Here is a 15553-nt window from a genome sequence, read left to right as displayed (position 1 = left end):
TTGCCACAGATATACCCGTGCGGCTCCAGACTGGTTCTGTGATCCAGGGTCACATGTATGGGTGTTTTTAAGGGTTTTAAAAGCACTTTTGAAGCGACTACATGCTCTGTATTATTAGACAATTCAAAAAAATTTTCAAAAGCAGGCGAACACACCTCCTGTTGTCTTGGTCCAGCAGCGCCTCCTGGGACACTCTGAACTCATCCAGAGGGGACTGGTAGCGGGTGTCGAACGAGCCCTCGCGAGCGCGGTACCCCAGGGCCTGCCCCGGAGACGAGGGCAGCGGGGACATGGAGGAGGTGGAGGAGGACACGGAGCTGGAGTCCCCCGTGCGCTCGCGGCCCGCCTGCAGGGCCACGCCGATCGCCCCCGCCGCCGAGAACGGGCTCAGCAGCTCCCCGTTCTCATGCTGGAGGGGAAAGAGGTCGCCATTACAAAACAGCACAGTCACTTAGTCTACCGGACGAGGGTCCTGAGGTGCGCGTCTACATACTATGATCTCGTAGCCCACCCTTCCTCTGACGACGTCCATGTGCACCAGCAGAGACGCCAACTCCAGATCCTCGCTGTAGCTGTTCTTCAGCGGCACCGACCGGTACCCTGCGGACCACAGCAGCGCCATTGGGTTTACATTCCTTACAGGACAAGTCACGCTATTTTTCTATTTCATTCTATTTTTAGTTATATCCATGTTTGTCTATTTTGGTTTTATTTTGTAGTTGTAGATTGCACATTTGCAAATAATTTACGTTTTGTGACAGTTTGTTTTCAGAAGTTTCAAAGAGTTAGTAAAAGAGTTCAAAGAGTTAGTTAAAACTTTAAGTATCTATTTTTTTATTAACTCTTTGAAACTTCTGAAAACAAACCGTCACAAAACATAAATTATTTGCAAATGTGCAATAAATGTGCAATCTTCAACTACAAAATAAAACCAAAATAGACAAACATGGATATAATCAAAAATAGAATGTTACAAAAAAATGTATACTTAAATACTGAGAGTGCATACATTGTTCACTTTGTTTTTAAAACGTTTAACTTTTACTTTACTCTTTTACTAACTCTCTCAATTATTTGCTAAAATAATGACAAAACTGAGAAATCAGAAACATAATAACAGCAACAATGACAATTATTGACGGTGTAACTGTCCTCAAAATCTTTTTTATTTTATTTATAGATTATTATTGTAACAGACTTTGTTGGATTCTGTCACGATGCATGTACAATCCAACAAAGTCTGTTACAATAATAATGATGTACTGGCGCTAGTTGTATATGTGTGCATGCAATGTATTTTTCCCCTCTGGGCTTGCCGTAGATGCACACTTGGTACTGGAGTGTCGCACGGTTTTGGAGTTAATGATCTGATGTGTGGAATATAATAAAGTGGAGAAGACTTCAAACGGCTATAGTTGATAATTTTCTTATTTCTGTCAGTGTTAGGTGAACCCTATACGAACGCTCGATTATTAAAACCATATTAATAAAGTTGAAGTCTATTTTCATCACAGAAGTCTCCCCACCCACGAATTATCAATGCACGCGAGGTGTCTAGATTATGCGCATGACTCAAACGCTGGCAGACACAGCAGCAGTTGTAGGTATATTGATCATAAAATCAGAATTCGCTTGTCATGAATTATTCATTCATTCTTTTATGTCACTTGTTTAAGTTATCTAATATGTGTAAAAAATAAAAATAAATCGATTGGCCACCAGGGGGCCCCAAGCAGCCGATTAGTTCGCTTATGCTTCGGGCCGGCCCTGTGACTATGGAATGGCATAGTCCATCAAAGTGCATCTCTCCATGATAAAAGTGCTCCACACGGCTCATGGTTAATAAAGCGATGCGTTCGTGTAAGAAAAATATCCATATTTAACACGTTACAAAGTACAATTCTAGCTTCCAGCCAACTGCAGTCTACATACAGCTAAAGCGCAACTTCGTCAGAAGTAGCGTAGACGTAGAGCATCATGGCGTAATGTAAATATCAGCAGTTCGTCACATTACTCGCATAAGTTGCGCTTTACACTTAAGGGCAATCCGTATGTTTGTTTGGCCGGAAGCTAGTTATTTTACTTTATGAAGTTTTAAATATGGACATTTGCCTTACACAAGCACTTCGCTTCAGAAGGCCTTTATTACATTTTTAATATAACTGATTGTATTCGTCTGAAAGAAGGTCATATACACCTAGGATAGCTTGAGGGAGAGTAAATTGGGTGAACTTCAACCCCAACACACCTGCCTAGAGCTCTGGTGATGACCCTAAAGTCCTGGATTAGCGGATCACTGAACTCTGCAGGTCAGTGGCCCCCTGGGAGCAGGACTGGACACCCCTGATTTATTCAGACCTGGGGAAAGTTCCCTTTGGTCATTGATTTGGGACCCGTACCTGTTTTGAGGCAGTTGATCGGGAACGTTGCCTGGGCAAGAAAGTTCTGGTCATTGAACATGTCGATTTCATAGACCACGAAGCGCAGGAATGCAAAAGAAGGGTTGCTGACGGTGAACCGGAAGGCTTTCCTGGGCCAGGTGGGGTTCAGACCGTTGTCCGCTGAGAGTAAGACAGGAAAATATTTTTGTACAGATGAACTCTAGATGCTTAAAGCGACTTCAATCCCAGGTGACCCCACATACCACAACCCCGCTTGTTCATGTCCACCTCACCTTCAGAGTCAGTCCTCTGCTTGGCGTTGTCGTATTCTGCTCCACAAACTTCAATCTCGATGAGAGGGCACACGATGCCTCGGCCATGTTTGGGCAGGTGGCGTGCTCCCAACACCTTAAAACACACCAAAGCTCAGTTTCCTTCATCAACTGATATTTCATCACTTTCAACTAGAGTTGTCAAAAAGATCGCAGTGGCCAATCAGAGACATACATGTTGTGTTCGTGAACGTAATGGCCAATCAGAGACATATATGTTGAGTGCGTGAACGTAATGGCCAATCAGAGACATATATGTTGAGTGCGTGAACGTAATGGCCAATCAGAGACATACATGTTGAGTGCGTGAACGTAATGGCCAATCAGAGACATATATGTTGAGTGCGTGAATGCAATGGCCAATCAGAGACATACATGTTGAGTGCGTGAACGTAATGGCCAATCAGAGACATACATAATGAGTTCATGAATGCAATGGCCAATCAGAGACATACATGTTGAGTGCGTGAACGTAATGGCCAATCAGAGACATACATGTTGAGTTCGTGAATGCAATGGCCAATCAGAGACATACATGTTGAGTGCGTGAACGTAATGGCCAATCAGAGACATGTATGTTGAGTGCGTGAATGCAATGGCCAATCAGAGACATACATGTTGAGTGCGTGAATGCAATGGCCAATCAGAGACATACATGTTGAGTGCGTGAATGCAATGGCCAATCAGAGACATACATGTTGAGTGCGTGAATGCAATGGCCAATCAGAGACATACATGTTGAGTGCGTGAATGCAATGGCCAATCAGAGACATACATGTTGAGTTCGTGAATGCAATGGCCAATCAGAGACATACATGTTGAGTGCGTGAACGTAATGGCCAATCAGAGACATACATGTTGAGTTCGTGAATGCAATGGCCAATCAGAGACATACATGTTGAGTGCGTGAACGTAATGGCCAATCAGAGACATGTATGTTGAGTGCGTGAATGCAATGGCCAATCAGAGACATACATGTTGAGTGCGTGAATGCAATGGCCAATCAGAGACATACATGTTGAGTGCGTGAATGCAATGGCCAATCAGAGACATACATGTTGAGTGCGTGAATGCAATGGCCAATCAGAGACATACATGTTGAGTGCGTGAATGCAATGGCCAATCAGAGACATACATGTTGAGTGCGTGAATGCAATGGCCAATCAGAGACATACATGTTGAGTGCGTGAACGTAATGGCCAATCAGAGACATACATGTTGAGTGCGTGAATGCAATGGCCAATCAGAGACATACATGTTGAGTGCGTGAATGCAATGGCCAATCAGAGACATACATGTTGAGTGCGTGAACGTAATGGCCAATCAGAGACACATATGTTGAGTTCGTGAATGCAATGGCCAATCAAAGACATACATGTTGAGTGCGTGAACGTAATGGCCAATCAGAGACATATATGTTGAGTGCGTGAACGTAATGGCCAACATATGTTGAGTTCGTGAATGCAATGGCCAATCAGAGACATACATGTTGAGTGCGTGAATGCAAAGGCCAATCAGAGACATACATGTTGAGCGCGTGAACGTAATGGCCAATCAGAGACATACATGTTGAGTGCGTGAATGCAAAGGCCAATCAGAGACATACATGTTGAGCGCGTGAACGTAATGGCCAATCAGAGACATACATGTTGAGTGCGTGAATGCAATGGCCAATCAGAGACATATATGTTGAGCGTCTGAACATAATGGCCAATCAGAGACATATATGTTGAGTGCGTGAACGTAATGGCCAATCAGAGACATACATGTTGAGTGCGTGAATGCAAAGGCCAATCAGAGACATACATGTTGAGCGCGTGAACGTAATGGCCAATCAGAGACATATATGTTGAGTGCGTGAATGCAATGGCCAATCAGAGACATATATGTTGAGCGTCTGAACATAATGGCCAATCAGAGACATACATGTTGAGCGCGTGAACGTAATGGCCAATCAGAGACATATATGTTGAGCTTGTGAACGTAATGGCCAATCAGAGACATACATGTTGAGCGTCTGAACGTAATGGCCAATCAGAGACATACATGTTGAGTGCGTGAATGCAAAGGCCAATCAGAGACATATATGTTGAGCGTCTGAACGTAATGGCCAATCAGAGACATACATGTTGAGCGTGTGAACGTAATGGCCAATCAGAGACATACATGTTGAGCGCGTGGACGCAATGGCCAATCAGAGGCGTTTAATAATCTGCTCGACGCGCCCAAAATGCTAGTGGGAAAAGCTGGTATCGTCATATTTAAAAATGTGTACCGACTTAGTACCGATGTCAGTACTTTTGACAACTTTTAACTTATCGGCATTGGCAGATAACCTGTGTCCACTTGGCCCAGACTAAACATTTTTGCTTTTAGTATGCGCTCGGCTTCTGGTTGCTACATGTTGCCGTTCTATGGTCACACTGTGTGAAAATGATGGAAATAAAATCCCTAGCCACATTTGTGTGGCCACTTCTAAAGGTTTCGCCTCAGTCGGTCCTAGAGGTGCAGGGATGCATTAGTACCTCAATGCTCAGCGTGATCGGCTCCACCGCTCTCAGAGAGTGCCGGTCAAAGGGATCAAAGGTGTCATCTCTCATGATGGGCGGCTGCAGCACGTACCCGCTCCTGCCGTTCAGCATGAAGAGAGCCTGGTTCATCTGCATCGGCTTATCTGCAGAGAGACGGTCGCACCGTTAGACGACGGGACGCCCCGTGAGACAGGGCCGAGAGCGGAGGCCGTGCACGCACCTGCGGTCTGGAAGTTGAGGGCCACCAGCTGACTGCCACACAGCCACATGGGCAGCGGGTCGTAGTTGGAGGAGTCCAGGCGCTGGCCGCGCGGGTAGATGCGCGAGAGCTGAAGACGGTTGTACTGCAGGAACCTCTTCCCCTTGACACGGTTCACGTACTTCTCTGCTTTGGTCTCGGGAAACGAGGACATGTCCCGGAAACAGGCCCGCTCCGTCCCAATTTCTGTAGGAGACAGAAGATGCCAGGGTTTATGTTGAGGTTTGTATATTTAAGAAGTGTTTCCCAACCCTGTTCCTAAAGCCCGGGACACACAAGCCGACGGTCGGGCAACGGCGTTTGAGCATCGGTCAGCTTAGTTTTTTCAGTGTTTTAGGGGTGTAGCGATACACTCATGTCACTATGCAAATCATGACAATAAACTGCCGATATGTTGCGATATTTTAAGGCAAAATAAAGTTTTAAATTACTATTACTTAAAATAATATTGTTTTATTATTATCAGGACCCACAAATATTCCCCCATTGCATTATTAATTTATTATACATTACTGAATTAAACTACTATATTTAGTGTTGAATATAATGTAACTTTTCACAGCAGGCATTCACTGGATCTCCTGGTGCTCGCCTCTCCCACTATCAACGCATCGCACATATTAGCATAAACCATCTAAAACGCTTTGAATAATCATACGACTACAACTAAATGTCATGTGTGACCCTGCACCACAAAATCATTCACATGTGTCCATTTTTTGATAGATTAATACATCACCTGAAAGTTGATTAAATAAGCTTTCCATTGATGTATGGTTTGTTAAGATAGGCCGAGATACAACTATTAGAAAATCAGGAATCTGAGGGTGCAAAAAAAACCGAAAGATTGAGAAAAATCGCCTTTAAAATCCATTACCGTATTTTCCGGACTATACGTTTTTTTTTCATGGTTTTGCTGGTCCTGCGACTTATAGTCAGGTGCGACTTATATATCAAAATGAATTCATACTGACTGAGATGAACCAAGAGGAAACATTACCGTCTACAGCCGCGAGAGGGCGCTCTAGTTAGCGGAGTTGTTCAGAAGCGACACCGAGGAAGAACTCAATGGATTCAGTGTTGAGGAGTGAGATCGGGAGCTTGGTGAACTTGCTGACCGGTAACTTGTTGGACTCGCTGGCTAATGTTAGTTTAGCCTATTCAGCCTCCCAGTATATGTTCTTTATGCTGTTGTGCAGCTGAATAACTGTTAATGTGTTACGCTAACACACCGGACACCTTCAGCCTGTTGTTCTGTGTGCTGTTGTGAAGCTGAATAACTTTCCAGATTAAATGTCTGTTCTTGGATTTTGTGAAATAAATTTCTAAATAAATGCGACTTATAGTCCAGTGCGACTTATATATGTTTTTTTCCTTTTCATGACGCAATTTTTGACTGATGCGACTTATAGTCCGGAAAATCCATTACTTCTTTCCATTTATGTTGGCGATTGTGCTGCCAAAATATCTTCATGGAACATAATCTTTACTTATCTTTTAACATGAAAGAAAAATCTATAATTTTGACCCATACAATGTATTGTTGGCTATTGCAATAAATATACCCGTGCGACATGTGACTGGTTTTGTGGTCAAGGGTCACATATGGTGATTTAAGCAATAAGGTACTCAAGGCTAGTGCTGTATCGTGAATAAGTCAAGGTTATTCACGATACAGCACTTGCCTCGAGTGCCTTATTGCTTTTATAAAACGGTTACCGCACAATACAAATATTAAAGCCGAAAAATGTGTATCTATGCAACTTTCATGAAGTAAAATGAAAGGACGAGCGTCAGTCTGCGTGTAGAACGAACGAGAGCGCAAGTGTTTTTTCTTAATATTCAGTTCTCTTGTTGTTTAGTGTATTATTTTCCAGAAAGTAGGGCTATTTTCGATTCTGTGGTTATTGTACATTTTTTCCTTCACACAAATCTGTATTTTAATTAGACGCGTGACTACTTTATATCACAGCCGCGTCTGAGAAGTGGGCTATTGCAGTTTAAATTTTATAGCACTTAAGTGTAGCTGTTCATAGAGACAGTTTCGATTTTCTCCCATTTTCGGATTATTTGATTTGCCTGTGCTAATTGGCTGGCCTAGCAGCCAACTTCTGTAGTGTGCGCGCTGTCGCGGAAGCGTCAGCGGAAGCGTTCAGCTCTCCTCGTGTGAAGACCGACTCGGGTAAAGACCATCGACTCTACCTGCGCGACTCCACCGAGCAAGGACACCGACAAGGCACTTAAGTATCCTATTCTCCCTCTTCCTTGCACACTGGTATAGTATTTCCCAACTAAATATGTGCTTTCAATACATTCCTGTTGTCTCTCGACGACGCTCTCTCATCACGCACAGAAGGCAGCGCAATACTGCTAATCTGCGTCCTATTCTCCCATCCTCTCACACACCTCTCTCCATTTCTATGGGTCTATGGAATTGTCAGTCAGCAGTCAACAAAGCTGACTTCATTCCAGCCTTTGCATCTCACTCTACTCTTAATATTTTAGGCTTAACTGAGACCTGGATTCGTCCAGAAGACTCAGCAACCCCGACTGCTCTCTCGAACAACTTCTCCTTCTCTCACACTCCTCGCCAGTCTGGGAGGGGTGGGGGCACAGGTCTTCTCATTTCTAACAATTGGAATTACTCAACTCTCTCTTCTCTCTGCAATAACTACTCGTTTGAATATCATGCTATTACTCTTACAACTCCCATTAAGATCCATATTGTAGTCATATATTGCCCCCCAGGTCAACTGGGAAGCTTTGTAGAGGAGCTGGATGTGCTGCTGTCTTCTTTCCCTGAGGATGGAACCCCACTTGTAGTCTTCGGTGATTTCAACATTCATCTAGAGAAGCCGCATGCAACAGACTTCATCTCTCTCCTAGCCTCATTCGATCTCAAACGGCTCATCACCTCAGGTACTCACAAATCAGGCAACCAACTGGACCTGGTCTACACACGCAACTGCATCACAGACAACATTGTGGTGAAACCTCTCCATGTTTCTGATCATTTCCTCATTACTTTCAATCTACAACTCACTACCCATGCTCCACCAACCCCCCTACCAGCTACTTTCAGACGAAACCTGCGCTCACTCTCTCCCTCCCATCTCTCCACTGCTGTGTCATCTTCTCTTCCCTCACACTCACAATTCTCATCTCTGGATGTTAATAACGCAACAGATACTTTATGCTCCACTCTAACTTCTTCTTTAGACAATATCTGCCCTATCTCCTCCAGGCCAGCACGTACTACTCCCTCTAACCCCTGGTTATCTGAGGTTCTTCGTGAACACCGGACTAAACTCAGGGCAACAGAGAGGAAATGGCGCAAATCAAAAGACAAAACTGACCTTAGTATGTATCAATCTCTGCTCTCTTCCTTTTCTGCTGATGTTCATGCTGCAAAATCTTCTTATTTTCACAACAAGATCAACAGCACCGCTAACACACGAACTCTTTTCAAGACATTCAACTCTCTCCTCTGTCCACCTCCACCACCACCCACCTCCTCTTTAACTGCTGATGATTTTGCCAACTTCTTCACCAACAAAACAACAACCATCAGCAGTCAATTCTCAACTCCACACACACAGGAACCCAGTCCAACCCCTCCCAATCCGAAACACCTTCTCTCCTCATTCTCTCCACTGACCGAGGAAGAAGTATCTAAACTTCTCCTCTCCAGTCACCCCACCACCTGTCCTCTAGATCCCATCCCCTCACACCTTCTACAAGCCATTTCTCCCACACTTCTACCAGCACTCACACACATCATCAACTCATCCCTCCACACTGGCACTTTTCCTACAGCATTCAAGCAGGCTCGGGTAACTCCACTGCTTAAGAAACCCACATTAAACACATCACTCTTAGAGAATTACAGACCTGTCTCTCTCCTACCGTTCATTGCGAAAACACTTGAACGAGTTGCCTTCAACCAAGTAACATCCTTCCTCTCTCTGACCAACCAACTAGACGTAAACCAATCTGGCTTCAAGAAAGGGCATTCAACCGAGACTGCATTGCTGTCAGTCACAGAAGCCCTACGGATCGCAAAAGCTGCCTCCAAATCATCAGTTCTCATTCTCCTGGATCTGTCTGCTGCCTTCGACACTGTGAATCATCAGATCCTCCTGTCCACCCTCTCATCACTGGGCATCACTGGAACTCCTCTCCACTGGTTTGAGTCCTATCTCACAGGTAGGTCCTTCAGGGTCGCATGGAGTGGCAAGGTATCCAAAGAACATCAACTGACTACAGGGGTTCCTCAGGGTTCAGTTCTTGGACCGCTCCTCTTCTCCATTTACACCACATCACTGGGACCCATCATACAGGCACATGGCTTCTCTTACCATTGCTATGCTGATGACACCCAGCTCTACCTCTCATTTCCACCTGATGATCCCACAGTAGCTACACGTATCTCAAGCTGTCTGGCGGACATCTCGGCGTGGATGAAGGAACATCACCTGCAGCTCAACCTGGCAAAGACTGAGCTTCTCGTCCTCCCTGCCAACCCGTCCCTACAGCACGACTTCACTATCCAGCTAGATTCAACTTTAATCACCCCATCAAGGTCGGTCAGAAACCTTGGAGTAACATTTGATGAGCATCTGACCTTCACAGACCACATCACAAAGACAGCTCGATCATGCAGGTTTGCACTGCACAACATCAGGAAGATCAGGCCCTTCCTAACTGAGCATGCAACACAACTTCTCGCCCAGGCCTTGGTTATCTCTAGGCTTGATTACTGCAATGCTCTTCTGGCTGGTCTTCCATCATGTGCAATTAAACCTCTACAAATGATCCAGAATGCTGCTGCCCGTCTTGTCTTCAACGAGCCCAAAAGGGCCCACGTCACTCCTCTGTTCATCTCTCTGCACTGGCTACCACTCGCTGCTCGCATCAAGTTCAAGGCATTGACGCTTGCTTACAGATCGACCACAGGCTCAGCTCCCTCCTACTTTCACTCGCTCCTACGAGTCTACATCCCTACCAGAAGCCTGCGATCGGTCAATGAGCGACGACTCGTGGTACCATCACAGAGAGCCACAAAATCACTCTCCAGAACATTCTCATTCACGGTTCCTTGCTGGTGGAATGATCTCCCTACCCTCGTCCGGAATGCAGAATCCCTGACCACATTCAAAAGACAACTGAAAACTCATCTCTTCCGTGAGCACTTGACATAAAAAAAAAAAAAAATAAATAAAAAAAAAAACCTCTCCTTTACCCTCCTTTGTTTTGGCTTATGCTACTCTGAGCAATTCCAGAACTTTGTATTTTGAGCACTTCTTGCGTTATTTTTGCTTCTTCACGATGACTCGCTTGTTGTAGTCCTCAGTTGTAAGTCGCTTTGGATAAAGGCGTCTGCTAAATGACTAAATGTAAATGTAAATGTAAATGTAAAATCACTAAAAGCCTTCCTTCCGCTGGAAAAAATAGTCCCTGACCGTAAATAGCAACAGAAGTTACACACATTATTTCGCCAATAGATGGAGACGAAGACTGTGTTTATGAGTGAGTCAGTCAGTAGAGAAGACTTTTACATTGAAAGGACTCAAACTTGTGATCACGAAGAAGGAAGACAACACTGACAGATGACTATGGGCTCGGGAAAACCCCTTAACTGTTAAAGGACAAGATATCGCAGCGGACATTCAAACAGATTTTTATTATTATGAATATATAGGACTGACCTGAAGGAAAATGCTATATCTACTGTAAATGCAGATGCACTCGCTTACTCGATCTCTCACAATACTCTACTATAGCTTCAGTGAACAATATCGATGAGATCAAACATGTGTTTGCGTTGCTAAAAGCGGTTGCTATGGGTGTTGTGCAGTGATACATAGAACCGTTGGGTGAAGCGGTCATAGCCGTGTTTTATCGTGAATAAAACACAGCTATTGACCAATCAGAATCAAGGATTGGAACTAACCGTTTTATAACTGATGTTACGTGCTTCAGGTAATCAATGCAATCTACTATTATTGTTTTAGTTAAAGGGGTCATGACATGGGTTTTTTTTATTTTATTATTATGTTCCCTTAGGTGCAAATATAGTATTACTATAGTTTTTTTTTTACAATTTTTTTTTTAAAATGTAGTGATTTATGACCTTTTCCCTGTTTCTCATCCTTAACGCCCACTGTTATGATTGGCTAACGGCAGTGCCTATGCATCAATTATTAACGTCCCCAGGCAGAACATTTGCGGATTCAGCGTATTTAAAAAGTAGTTTAAAGTTTTAAATACATTACTTACAGTTTGCGTCGTCGTTGTTGAGCCCAGAATAGTCGGCAAGGATTTATCTTTGAGCAACAGTTTTCTGGCAAAGCCAGCATCATTTTGGGATTTGTTCTCAAAACAGTCATCCTTCAAATGTATAGAACAAACGCTTAAACGAACACTGCCGTGACTGGGACGTCCGCAAAAAATAAAGTGCATCCATTTTCCCCTGACGACTGGATCTTTCGCAGCGTATTCAAAGATGTTGTTTGTCCACAGCCTGGAACAGCACATCTGCGGCATCGTGATTTCCCTGTACACAGACCCACTCGCTGTCCGTCGACTGAACACTTGTGATGCGTGCAGCGCGCGGGTGCGACAACGATACGAAATGAGCGTAGTTGTCTTGCGCTTTAAGCGTAGTGGTCTTGTGCTGGAGGCGGTCTATATGCAAACGCTGGTACGTCACTTCGTACCGTGAATCCAGAACGAGCTGTATTTAGAGCTTGATTAAATAAATGATTCGTTTATAATGGGGAGGACGTCTTAAGCTATGAAACTTGCAGGACGTTTTAATGGTACAAAGACCTCTTATATACTAAAAGATCAAGGCAAATTTGGTTTCTCATGTCATGACCCCTTTAACAATAATAACCCTGGTTTGGACATGTGACATGAGCGTGAGCGTCACATTTCCACAAAACATCAATAGCATCTCACTGTCTTCATCGAAGGGCACCGGGCGGCAGTAGATGACCAGGTCCGACAGCTCGAGAGCAATCTTCTTCCTTCTCTCCATCATTTTCCCCTCCTCAATCTGAAGGAGAACAAACACCCGTTACTCGCATCTTTCACACAGTCTGTGGGAACAGCAACACCGCTACTCTCAGATAAACTTTGACCACACGATCTCCAAGCTCCGGTTTGCTCTGAGATAGCGGAGAGATTTAGTGACAGGTGTTCACGGTCAGTTCCTGTATTACTGAGCGCAGGAGATAAGCGCTGACCTTGGCTTCAGAGGTCATGGTGACCTCGCGGATCTTCACCATCCAGTCCTTCAGCTCGTCCTGGGAGTTCGCTGCGATGTCCAGCACGGGGCCGGTGCGGGGCGACGACACGGGGGCCAGAGAGAACACGAACTGTCTGCTGCCCTTGCCTTCTGGCTTCAACACTACAACACACACACACACACACACACCTTTTACTCCTGCAATCTACATGTGTCTGTGTGAAACTGGCTATTCGACAAGAGGGAAAATAAATAACAATTTAATGTGAATTGAATTTATAATCATAAAAGTCTCTGTATTGCAGGTGATTGAAGAGGAGAGGATGAAATGTATAACGTCAGATGAACAGGAAATATATTTTAGAGGTGCAGTAAGTTCATTCATTTTGATTTACCGGTACACAAAGATTATGAACACACACACATTTTCTCTCTTGGCAATAACACGCACTGTTGATCCCTGCACAATAAGACCAGGAATGTGTTCAAGAAAAATGGGTGTCAATCATCCCACGTTGATTTCTAGAAGTTACATAGAGCACATCGCTAATCCAGCGCTAGGCTAACCCTAAACACAGGAAATTAAAAGCTACACACTCCATTAATTAAGGTTAGAAGTTGCTGAACATGTAATAACACACATTAATCACTGCAATAATGATCCAATCATAAGCATTTGCCTATTTAAATAAAACAAACCGTGACTGATGTTGTTGTTGTTGGCCTGTGTGTACAGTACATTTAAAAAGCAATAAAATCTTCCCGATCCTTCGGTTATCTAATGAATATTTAAAATATCAGCAAGCTTAATATACAGTAGTCAACGTTTGAAGTGGATCAAAACCTTTCATCAAAGTTACACATGAATTTTGAACAATACCCGTTCTTGTGTTAGGACAACTTTCATGGACTTTTTTATTGGGTTTTATTCATTTATTGGGTACTTGGGAGGAGGCTGTCCCGAACCCTAAACCATACATTTCAACTTGTGAAAATATTGAAATATTTTTAGCATTTATTCCATTGTTGTTTTTAAAAATAGCGTTTCGATTTTTTTTTTTGTAACTCGTGAAACTATGAAAAAGTTTGTAAAGTCTGTTTTAGTCCATTGGCTGAGACTGATTTTAACCACACTTCTACATTTTTGATCAGGAAATATCGCGGTGTCCATCTCTCTCACAGCCACATGGGGAGTAGATACGGCCCATCATTTCGGAGTTGAAGAGTCTGAAAATCTGTGTGTACCTTTAAGGAACGTCACTACAGAACAGTGTTGGGTATAGTTACTTTGGAAAGTAGTTAATTAGGTTACAACGTTACCATCAATTAAAAGTAATCAGTTACGTTACTGCGTTATCTATTCATAAAAGTAACGCGTTAGAGTAGCTACTCATGCGTTACCAAAAATTAAAAGCCGTTTGCAGCGCCTCACACATGCTGCAGCTTAATTTACAGACACGGCCCCCTTTAAATGCACCTAGAAGTCGTGACTCCTGGCAATGAATAACGTCAGTCATCCGACTAAATTAACACTGCAGGATAACAATAACAGGAAAGACAGTCATCAATAGGCTATTCCACATAGCGTTTTATTTATTTATTATCACAGAACATATTAATCAAAATTCACACCTTCCCAGCCCGGGTAGTAGAGATGCGCGGATGGGCTATTATTTCAATAAAAAAATCAATAATTATAATGGCGATATTATTTCAGTAGCCTATAGAAATGCAGACATCCCAAGTCTACCGGAAGGTCCGGGAGTCTCCCGCATATTGATAGCGGCTCACTGATGCCCGCGAATTAGTTAAAATCTCCCGGAATCTAGAGCGAGCGCGCCCGCGAGACAGAGTCTGTGCTCCAAACCGTGTAGCGCGTGCAGAGCGGGAGAGAGAGCAAGAGACCACGCACGTGTGCCTTAATGAAGCTGGAGGGTGGTGGGGTATTGAAGCGCAGAAACACTGTCTTGATCCTGGGGAAATTTTTTTATTCGAGATTTTCCTTTCCTTAAAATAACGGATTACTTTTTTTTTAAAATAACGAAGTTACTGATTACTTAACACACAAAACTAACGCGTTAAGTTACACATTTCACGAAAAAGGTAATTAGAGTACTCTAACGCGTTACTTTATAACGCGTTACCCACAACACTGCTACAGAACACCTTATTTCAGCAATTAAGCAAACTTTTTTGAGTGTTATTCCATAAAATTTAGTTTTTATGAGTACAACTGTTCAAAACTATGCTAGAGAACCATGCGCTAAATTAACGTCTTTGAGCTAGGCTCAAAAGTATCTTTCTCAAAAATAAAGTATATTGAATTATCAACTAAGATGATATCATAGTATTTGGTTCAATGTATATTCAAACGAATGAATCTGTAACTTTGAAATCAGTATGATTACCTTTTTTACAAAGAAAGATTGGATTCAAAATACACCAAATATCATAAATTACACTTGAATTATTGGTAAATTTGTAGTTATTGATTTACCAATGAAAACGTTTTAATAAAATAGCAAAAATTATATTTACAAGCTAGATGCAAACAAAATCTTAATAGGTCGATATAACCCTTCTTATTAAATGATTTATTATTGTGTTCCGGTAGGTGACAAAATATAGGAAAAATTTACACATTTTACACATTTACTAGAAATGTGAAGATATTATAAAATTTGCATCAAAAAAGAAAGAAAGAAAAACTGACTTTTAACCAATTCTGTAGAATGGCCCATATACTTACATATGCACACATATTTATTATATTAAATATTATAGCTAAAAATTAAATC

The 15553-nt window shown here is 42.9% G+C and overlaps 1 protein-coding gene across 1 annotated transcript in view; it reads right to left on the bottom strand.

The window, feature by feature from the left end:
* Positions 1-15553, bottom strand: part of plcg1 (phospholipase C, gamma 1) — a 62696-nt gene that overhangs the window by 4670 nt on the left and 42473 nt on the right. Inside the window, exons 23-31 of the mRNA XM_079589422.1 lie at positions 13936-14000; positions 12754-12917; positions 12467-12563; positions 5465-5689; positions 5239-5387; positions 2675-2789; positions 2400-2561; positions 494-600; positions 156-409 (exon numbers count right to left, since the gene is read on the bottom strand). Coding sequence (XP_079445548.1) covers positions 156-409; positions 494-600; positions 2400-2561; positions 2675-2789; positions 5239-5387; positions 5465-5689; positions 12467-12563; positions 12754-12917; positions 13936-14000 — 1338 coding nt within the window. The remainder of the gene's footprint in view (positions 1-155; positions 410-493; positions 601-2399; positions 2562-2674; positions 2790-5238; positions 5388-5464; positions 5690-12466; positions 12564-12753; positions 12918-13935; positions 14001-15553) is intronic.

This window comes from Phoxinus phoxinus, assembly GCF_949152265.1.
Source record: "Phoxinus phoxinus genome assembly, chromosome: 18".
In the NCBI taxonomy this organism is placed as follows: Eukaryota; Metazoa; Chordata; class Actinopteri; order Cypriniformes; family Leuciscidae; genus Phoxinus; species Phoxinus phoxinus.
Note: the sequence above shows the minus strand (reverse complement) of the source record. Positions and strands in the feature narration are given on the sequence as shown.